This window comes from Oncorhynchus mykiss, chromosome 19, assembly GCF_057628025.1.
Source record: "Oncorhynchus mykiss isolate SJ-2025 chromosome 19, ASM5762802v1, whole genome shotgun sequence".
NCBI classification, from domain to species: domain Eukaryota; kingdom Metazoa; phylum Chordata; class Actinopteri; order Salmoniformes; family Salmonidae; genus Oncorhynchus; species Oncorhynchus mykiss.
The window spans coordinates 69,504,250-69,514,249 of NC_143040.1; the positions used below are offsets into that span (position 1 = coordinate 69,504,250).

General features: G+C 46.1%; 2 protein-coding genes across 6 annotated transcripts in view; one reads left to right on the top strand and one right to left on the bottom strand.

Annotated features, from left to right (window-relative positions):
• si:dkey-190l8.2 (solute carrier family 22 member 13) overlaps nucleotides 1-2,769 on the top strand; it is a 12,389-nt gene extending 9,620 nt beyond the window's left edge. For 2 of the 4 annotated variants that reach the window (XM_036955236.2, XM_090211638.1), the window contains 4 exons: nucleotides 727-944; nucleotides 1,051-1,159; nucleotides 1,428-1,676; nucleotides 2,411-2,769. In XM_036955236.2, coding sequence (XP_036811131.1) covers nucleotides 727-944; nucleotides 1,051-1,159; nucleotides 1,428-1,676; nucleotides 2,411-2,510 — 676 coding nt within the window. In that variant the 3' untranslated portion in view covers nucleotides 2,511-2,769. Of the gene's footprint in view, nucleotides 1-726; nucleotides 945-1,050; nucleotides 1,160-1,427; nucleotides 1,677-2,042 lie in introns of all 4 variants that reach the window. The other 2 variants (XM_036955237.2, XM_036955238.2) reach the window with 2 other exon arrangements.
• Nucleotides 2,770-6,063: 3,294 nt separating this feature from the next.
• Nucleotides 6,064-10,000, bottom strand: part of sh3yl1 (SH3 and SYLF domain containing 1) — a 47,756-nt gene continuing 43,819 nt past the window's right edge. For both annotated transcript variants that reach the window (XM_036955255.2, XM_036955256.2), the window contains exons 10-11: nucleotides 9,681-9,731; nucleotides 6,064-9,308 (exon numbers count right to left, since the gene is read on the bottom strand). In XM_036955255.2, coding sequence (XP_036811150.2) covers nucleotides 9,106-9,308; nucleotides 9,681-9,731 — 254 coding nt within the window. In that variant the 3' untranslated portion in view covers nucleotides 6,064-9,105. The remainder of the gene's footprint in view (nucleotides 9,309-9,680; nucleotides 9,732-10,000) is intronic.

Genomic DNA, 10,000 nt, shown 5'->3' on the forward strand with positions numbered 1-10,000 from the left:
CACGATGAAAATACCCTCAAATTAAAGCTGCCAGTGAACTTTAACCTCATAGTATCATTTAAAATGTGCTGGAGTACAGAGATAAAACAACATGTGGCACTTTTGTAGCTCACTGAAAGTGTGTAGAAAAAAAAAAGAGAGGTTGTCAGGTTCTACCGCTGTACTCCATTTGTTCTACAGCATTTGTCTGATGCTGTCTCTCCGCCCTGTGAATGATGCTGTCTCTCCGCCCTGTGTATGATGCTGTCTCTCCGCCCTGTGTATGATGCTGTCTCTCCGCCCTGTGTATGATGCTGTCTCTCCGCCCTGTGTCTGATGCTGTCTCTCCGCCCTGTGTATGATGCTGTCTCTCCGCCCTGTGTATGATGCTGTCTCTCCGCCCTGTGTATGATGCTGTCTCTCCGCCCTGTGTATGATGCTGTCTCTCCGCCCTGTGTATGATGCTGTCTCTCCGCCCTGTGTATGATGCTGTCTCTCCGCCCTGTGTATGATGCTGTCTCTCCACCCTGTGTCTGATGCTGTCTCTCCACCCTGTGTATGATGCTGTCTCTCACCACTGTGTATGATGCTGTCTCTCCCCACTGTGTATGATGCTGTCTCTCCCCTTGTGTCTGATGCTGTCTCTCCGCCCTGTGTCTGATGCTGTCTCTCCCCACTGTGTATGATGCTGTCTCTCCCCACTGTGTATGATGCTGTCTCTCCCCACTGTGTATGTGTGTGTGTTAGGCTAACGTCAGCCCTGACGTACTACGGTATCTGTCTGAATGTCGGGCGTTTCGGGGTGGATGTCTTCCTGGCTCAGTTCTTCAGCGGCCTATCAGAGACACCCTGCTTGCTTGTCCCATTCCTATTGGCCCGCTGTGGCAGACGCCCAATCAGCATGCTGTCCCTGCTCCTCAGTGGCTCCTTCTGCCTGCTGTCCCTGCTCGCATCACGCTTCTACGGTAAACACACACGCACACACACACACACCGACACAACAAACACATCGACACAACCTCCAGTGATCCAACACTGTGTGTGTGTGTGTGTGTGTGTGTGTGTGTGTAGCTGTCCCAGGGTTGGTGATGGCTCTGGCCCTGGTGGGGAAGCTGTGTATGCAGACCAGTGTGTTTGTCTCTTTACTCTATGGCATCGAGCTCTTCCCTACACTCATCAGGTACAGAGTGTGTGTGTGTGTGTGTGTGTGTGTGTGTGTCTGTGTCTGACCCCTGACAGGACTAGTCCCTATCTCAACCCAGCAGACACACAGCACTTATCTATTGACCTCACACACTCGCCTGGGTCAAAGGTCATCTTATCTCCATGCTTGAGTAATACCTGATGTGTGTGTGTGTGTGTGTATCTCTGTTTTGTGCAATATGTGTATGTTTGAGTTGTACGGGCAGGCTGTATCTTAACTGTGTGTGTGTGTGTGTCTGTTTCAGACAGAAGTGTGTGGGCTTGGTGTGTCTGTGTTACAGAGTGGGGTGTATCCTCAATGCGGTGGTCAGTCCTAGAGGAGAAACCATCCCATTGGCCGCTATGATTCTTTATGGGAGTGGCCCCATTGTCGGGGCGGGACTGTGTCTGTTGCTACCGGAGACCAGCGGTGTGCCGCTCCCTGATTCGCTGGAGGACTGTGACAGACAACCCAGGCTACACCTCCCATTAGCCTGGTCATCATGCTTCACAAGGTAAGAGACCTTTGACACACACACACACCCAAATTCACAAGTTATGCACACACTAAGACAAAAACATGTAGCCTTACACATACCTCGCTGGCTACTGTGGAGCTAAATGGTGTGTGTTTGACTGTGAGTGTTACACACTTGAAGTGGTCTATCTCTCTCTTCAGTTTGTCAACAGCAGCTGGCATGAAATGCTATGACCTATACTCAAGAGTTCAGAAAGCTGGTGTGTCTGTCAGTGTGTGTATATCTCAGTGTTACATAACTTCTTATTTTAGGTTAACTATTTACCCCCCCCTCTCTCGTCCTCCCCACCTCTCTCGTCCCACTCCCCCCTTCCCTTCTACCATGTGTAATGACCTGTTTCAGTCCCTACCAGCTGGGCACAGACGCCAGTTAAACATACAATTTTGTATTTACATTTAACGGAGTTGTCAACTTAACGTGAAATCTACATGAAATCAAACAATGTGAATCACGTCATTTCATTTCGGGTTTAAATGTCCAATAAAATGTATTTTTAACGTTTTACTTTTTTGCAAATTCGATTAGTTTTCCCACATTGATTCATCCTCATTACATTTAATAATTTTGTTTTATGTGGAACAAACATGATTCAACCAATTTGTGTCCAGCGGGTATTGTGACCTGCTACTCAGAGAGTCCTGGACCAAGAAATAGGTTCAATAGAGCCACATGTGAACGTCTCTCCAGCTCAGATGTGTATTTCCCGACAGGCGCTCAGTGGACACCCCAGCTGACAAGGCCTGTCCATTCCTGGGAGACACAGACCCCGGGAAAACCCTCCCACCACCCACAGGAACCCAACTCAAATGAAAACACTCTGCACACACACACACACACACACACACACACACACACACACGCTGTTGACACATGTATTTAAAAAAGGTCCATGGAACACTGAGATACTAAGCCGAACAGTGTCCAATAAGTTGTAATCATTTTTGTGTCACGTTGTGCCCAACTGAACAGGACCCTGGTTTTACTGTTTAAACTGTACATCTGTGTGATCTGGTCTGTCCCAGCCTGTGGAGAACATTCTTAGCTCCCTATAAAAAAAATCTGCATTCTCCTTCTCTTGATTTTTTCCACAAATTTCGTTGAATTTTTCAATAGTTTTCTCTCAAAAATCACACCTTTCTAAATAGGAAAATAACACGTGATGTTCTAAATGCCACAACAAAGATCAAAACCACTTTTGAGGTCTGGGAAAAATCTAGGAACAGCCTTTGTTTGGTTAGCGGTGTTTCTGTAGCGCTCATGTCAAGTGATGCAGAGTTGACGAAACAAAATGGCTACTGGATTCATGCACATAATCATGAGATCATTCTGCCAGGTAGGCAGAGGCTGCATTGTAAGTTCACATTTAATTGTGAAGTTGTTTTTTTTCTTTTCGGAAAAGCCTTCCGATCTATCAGCAGACGGTTATTATTAGCGTCAACGCTAACGGCTGCACAAAGGAGCACCACACAACACAACACAACACACACACACAGGGGCTTTCCTGTGCCCTTTCAGATAATTGCGGGAAAATACCAATCATTGATATACTTTGTTAATGTCATATATTTGAAATCTTCGTAGGGACAGCCCAGTTTAAAAAAATAAAAAAAAAATCACCTACAACAACATACCCAACTCTATCTGTCTGTAGCTCAGGACCTGAAGTAAGGATATGCATATTCTTGATACCATTTGAAAGGAAACACTATGAAGTTTGTGGAAATGCTAATTGAATGTAGGAGAACATAAAACTATAGATCTGGTAGAAGAAAATACAAAGAAAGAAAACAACCAGTGTTTGTTTTTTGTACTACGTTTAGGGTGAGATTTTCACAATTTACTTTCTTTTCAAAATGAACGAGTGGAAATACAAAAATCGATTGTTCGTGGTATATGGACCTTTTTAGGATATGAAAAATGATTTTTATCTAAGACAATGACACTTCATGTTCGTGTAAAATCTCTGGGACCCTTTGGATGATAAATCAGAGCAAGATTTCAGAATGTAAGTCCACATTTCACCTTCAGCGGTGAATTTATCAAACCTATCACGTTGAAAAAAAGTGTTTTGTTGGAGCTCTCAAACAATAGCATGGCATTTTTTTCCACAGTAATAGCTACTCTGAATTGGACAGTGCAGTTAGATTAACAAGAATTTAAGTTTTTCAGCCGATTTAAGACACTTCTATGTTCCGACATTTGTTGACGGAACGCCGATCCGTATTAACTTGAGCAAATAAAATAAATTAAAGAAATGCTTGAATATTGTTAAATTCCATTTTAAAATGTCTGGATTCCGTGATTCCATCTGCAAGGCAGATTTTATAGGGCCCTACTTTCTCCCTACGTTCTAGTATAACAGTTGATGAAACGAACACAAACACTGTAAAAGTGTGAATATGTTTTATCAGTGTTATGACCTCAAATCAGCAGGTTTGTATGGGCGGGAGTTTTGGCTTTCCATGGTGACATCACCATGCGGTAAATTGGTTAACAGACCAATAACAAAAGAGAGTTCCAAACCTCTCTGCCAATAACAGCTACTGTAGTTTTCAGTTTTCCCCTTCACACTCAACAGTCCTAGCAAAATTATTGCTTGACAATTTTTTTTGTTGCTAAAAAAACAGAAACCATTTTTATTACGGTAATGTAATTAATTAACCAGAAATGATTTGATATTGAAAGACTGCTGCATTGGACTTAACGCAGAGCCGTGTGTGTGTGTGCGTGTGTTTAGGGTTACTGTGTGTGTGTGTGTGTGCGTGCGTGTGTTTAGGGTTACTGTGTGTGTGTGTTTAGGGTTACTGTGTGTGTGTGTGTTTAGGGTTACTGTGTGTGTGTGCGCGTTTAGGGTTACTGTGTGTGTGTGTGTGTGTGTGTGTGTGTGTGTGTGTGTTTGTGTGTGTGTGCGTTTAGGGTTACTGTGTGTGTGTGCGTTTAGGGTTACTGTGTGTGTGTGTGTGTGTGTGTGTGTGCGTTTAGGATTACTGTGTGTGTGTGCGTTTAGGATTACTGTGTGTGTGTTTGTGCGTTTAGGGTTACTGTGTGTGTGTGTGTGTGTGTGTGTGTGTGTGTGTGTGTTTGTGCGTTTAGGGTTACTGTGTGTGTGTGTGTGTGTGTGTGTGTGTGCGTTTAGGGTTACTGTGTGTGTGTGTGTGTGTGTGTGTGTGTGTGTTTAGGGTTACTGTGTGTGTGTGTGTATTGTGGCCTAGGATATTCTGAAATGGCAAACTTGCCAATTGGTTTGAACGCGTATAACTCCAACCAGTTAGAACACGCCAGTTCCTTGGTTCCAACTAGCAAGTGAACAAAGTATGTGTGTCTTTGTGATGCGAGGAAACGGGCCTTTGTATAAACAGCTGTTCAGGGAGGTTCCGTGTGTGTTTTAGTACGCGTTATTCTTAAACGTCACTTACCTTACCGCCGTTTCTACACTGTTACCTTGCCTTGCAGACTACCGTGTTAACATGAAACAGTGTCGAAATAGGTCACCAAGGTGCAAGGGATGTTGAGGTGACGGGAGATGGAGGCCGTCTTATCGTTAAAAGGGGGTGTGGTCTTGTTGCCGTGTTCTCTTTTTAACGCAGACGACTGTAGTTGTGTGGAACGTTGTCCTGTCCGGTGTCAGGGCCAGACGTGATATGACAGACTGTGCCTCAGTCTCTGCCCCACTGACAGGGCGAGGAACGTTGTCCTGTCCGGTGTCAGGGCCAGACGCGATATGACAGACTGTGCCTCAGTCTCTGCCCCACTGACAGGGCGAGGAACGTTGTCCTGTCCGGTGTCAGGGCCAGACGCGATATGACAGACTGTGCCTCAGTCTCTGCCCCACTGACAGGGCGAGGAACGTTGTCCTGTCCGGTGTCAGGGCCAGACGTGATATGACAGACTGTGCCTCAGTCTCTGCTGTTGTGTTCTTATAGGCCCATGACAGGGTGAGGAATGTTGTCCTGTACAGATGTTCTGTTCTTTGCTATTAAATTAAAAAATATGGAATTTTCAATTTCATAAGAACGCATGTCTTTTCCCCAGGGCAATAATCTACTATTCCAAGGTAGAACTTCACACACCCTGGACAATCATTCACACACACACACACCACACCACACACCCTGGACAATAATTTACCACACACACACACAGTGTTTGTGAGTGGTGTGTTGGCAAGTGGACATGGGGAAATTTGACTTAAAGAAATCACTGATATTACAGCCAGACCAGCCATGCTTGCACCAATTCAATGCTTTTAAAATGCATGACACGGGCATATTAGGTGAAGGTAGAAAATGGGACAGCATCCTGATTGGCAGTAGAGACAGGAGTACATCGCCCTCCTGTGGCCAGAAGACAAAACTACACCCTCTTACAGACAAGGTTCTTTAATACATATCCACACACACATTCAGAGAGAAATCCGTACAAACTATCATTACATACAGATGTTAAGATAAAACAGATTATTTTATATTAAATACTTTTGATCCAGCATCATACAAAAACGGCAGTACGGAGTAAAATGTAAAATACTGCACATAATCCCAGAAACTACAGAGCATAAAATAACCGGCAGGTACAGATGATCTATAATGCATTTTAATAGAAACAAAACAAATAAAATGATCTATCGACTTCATTGTAATATAATGCCAAACACCCTTGCCAAGCCAATTTGTGACTTGCCGTACAGCATATAATATAACGAGTGAGAATATAACAGATTAACAGCACCGTTCTGTAGCTTTCCTCTGTTCAATGCTCTAAAACTGGTACCTTATTCACACCATCTTGCCGACCCAAACTGCACTGCACTGGCTCGGATATAGTCTTTCTACATCACCCTTCCCAGCGTGGTTCGGGTCTCTAGAAGTGAACAGAGCTGGCTGGTAACATCATTAACATTCATTAATCAAAACACTGTAGAAAAACGGTTTTGCAATGAAAACAAGAGTTTCTATTGGACAAATTCAGGTAGGTCCCTCCCTGTTTTGAACGGTTTCAGAAGCAGGCTGACCTTAATGAACTGGACTATAGCGAGCCACAGAGTAAAGTTCAGGTAGGAACGGTCCTATAGGAAGACAGCGTGGCTACCCATACCGTCCAATAGGAAGACAGCGTGGCTACCCATACCGTCCTATAGGAAGACAGCGTGGCTACCCATACCGTCCTATAGGAAGACAGCGTGGCTACCCATACCGTCCAATAGGAAGACAGGGTGGCTACCCATACCGTCCTATAGGAAGACAGGGTGGCTACCCATACCGTCCTATAGGAAGACAGCGTGGCTACCCATACCGTCCAATAGGAAGACAGCGTGACTACCCATACCGTCCAATAGGAAGACAGCGTGACTACCCATACCGTCCTATAGGAAGACAGCGTGGCTACCCATACCGTCCTATAGGAAGACAGCGTGGCTACCCATACCGTCCTATAGGAAGACAGCGCGGCTACCCATACCGTCCAATAGGAAACAGCGTGACTACCCATACCGTCCAATAGGAAGACAGGGTGGCTACCCATACCGTCCTATAGGAAGACAGCGTGACTACCCATACCGCCCTATAGGAAGACAGGGTGGCTACCCATACCGTCCTATAGGAAGACAGGGTGGCTACCCATACCGTCCTATAGGAAGACAGGGTGGCTACCCATACCGTCCTATAGGAAGACAGGGTGGCTACCCATACCGTCCTATAGGAAGACAGGGTGGCTACCCATACCGTCCTATAGGAAGACAGGGTGGCTACCCATACCGTCCAATAGGAAGACAGGGTGGCTACCCATACCGTCCTATAGGAAGACAGGGTGGCTACCCATACCGTCCTATAGGAAGACAGCGTGGCTACCCATACCGTCCAATAGGAAGACAGCGTGACTACCCATACCGTCCAATAGGAAGACAGCGTGACTACCCATACCGTCCAATAGGAAGACAGCGTGACTACCCATACCGTCCTATAGGAAGACAGCGTGGCTACCCATACCGTCCAATAGGAAGACAGGGTGGCTACCCATACCATCCTATAGGAAGACAGGGTGGCTACCCATACCGTCCTATAGGAAGACAGGGTGGCTACCCATACCGTCCTATAGGAAGACAGGGTGGCTACCCATACCGTCCTATAGGAAGACAGGGTGGCTACCCATACCGTCCTATAGGAAGACAGGGTGGCTACCCATACCGTCCAATAGGAAGACAGCGTGACTACCCATACCGTCCAATAGGAAGACAGCGTGACTACCCATACCGTCCAATAGGAAGACAGCGTGACTACCCATACCGTCCAATAGGAAGACAGGGTGGCTACCCATACCGTCCAATAGGAAGACAGCGTGGCTACCCATACCGTCCAATAGGAAGACAGCGTGACTACCCATACCGTCCAATAGGAAGACAGGGTGGCTACCCATACCGTCCTATAGGAAGACAGGGTGGCTACCCATACCGTCCAATAGGAAGACAGCGTGACTACCCATACCGTCCAATAGGAAGACAGCGTGACTACCCATACCGTCCAATAGGAAGACAGCGTGACTACCCATACCGTCCAATAGGAAGACAGGGTGGCTACCCATACCGTCCTATAGGAAGACAGCGTGGCTACCCATACCGTCCAATAGGAAGACAGGGTGGCTACCCATACCGTCCTATAGGAAGACAGCGTGACTACCCATACCGTCCTATAGGAAGACAGCGTGACTACCCATACCGTCCTATAGGAAGACAGCGCGACTACCCATACCGTCCTATAGGAAGACAGCGTGACTACCCATACCGTCCTATAGGAAGACAGGGTGGCTACCCATACCGTCCAATAGGAAGACAGCGTGACTACCCATACCGTCCTATAGGAAGACAGCGTGACTACCCATACCGTCCTATAGGAAGACAGGGTGGCTACCCATACCGTCCTATAGGAAGACAGCGTGGCTACCCATACCGTCCAATAGGAAGACAGCGTGGCTACCCATACCGTCCAATAGGAAGACAGCGTGGCTACCCATACCGCCCTATAGGAAGACAGCGTGACTACCCATACCGTCCAATAGGAAGACAGCGTGACTACCCATACCGTCCTATAGGAAGACAGCGTGACTACCCATACCGTCCAATAGGAAGACAGGGTGGCTACCCATACCGTCCAATAGGAAGACAGCGTGACTACCCACACCGTCCAATAGGAAGACAGCGTGACTACCCATACCGTCCAATAGGAAGACCTTCCCCTGAACTGTAGTAATCAGAGTCAGTTAGTGTGAGTCTTGAACATTGTGGAGAGTGTTCGTGTTACAGAGTGTGGGACATCATGTGTCCATGTAGTGTGTTGAAAACATTACTCCCAGCAATATAAGTGTCCATGTGTGTGACAGACCTGTGTGTGAGAGAGAGAGTGTGAGTGTGTGTTCAGGGGTAGGAGACGAAGTTAGCGGGGAAGATTCCGGTCCGTCCGTTCAGCGTTCCCTCCCACCAGTCATACTGTGACTCTGTCTTGGTAACCACAGTGATGCGGTCGCCAGGGTTGAAGCTCAGGTCGCCAGGCTGTTGCCCCGTGAACGGGTGTACCGCCGTGACGACTACAGGCCCCGCGTCCCACGGCCCGACCCCACCTAGGAACAGTCAAATGATCAGCGGTGTATTCAGTGAACCGGTGAACAGCAGGCCTTGTTGAATGCACATCAAGTCATTACATGCAACATTCTCAAATCAACCTGTACTGAGTGAATGTTGCACATACAATGAGGCAGACTTGTGAGTGTGAAAACGGATACGATTCAACGGTTTCACACCCACATTAAACGTTACCTTTCAGGTATTACAACTGTCTGGTCTATTTGTAAAGTCTTTACATGTAAATTGTAAAGTATTTTTGTCTAATGTATTTTCCGTTACGTGTCAGACCACATGGATCCTAATAATAATAATAATAATAATAATAATAATAATAATAAATAATAATAATAAATAATAATAATAAATACCGTAATCGTTTTGGACTGTCCTTGTGCTACTTGGACTTCTCTTATAGGATTCTGAAACAGAAATACAACAGCGACTGATCAACATCCAGAAAAGAGCTGTTCAATTCTACATCCACCTAAAAGGAATGCCCACACATTCCACCACAAAGCCCTGACCTACAGAGATGAACCTATAGAAGAGTCCCGTCAGCCAGCTGATTCTGGGGCTCTGTTCAGAAACACAGACACCACAGAGCCTCAGGACAGAAACACATTTAGACCAAACCAAATGATGACCAAAATATAACTATTTTGACACACTGGAAAGAATCAACCAAAAA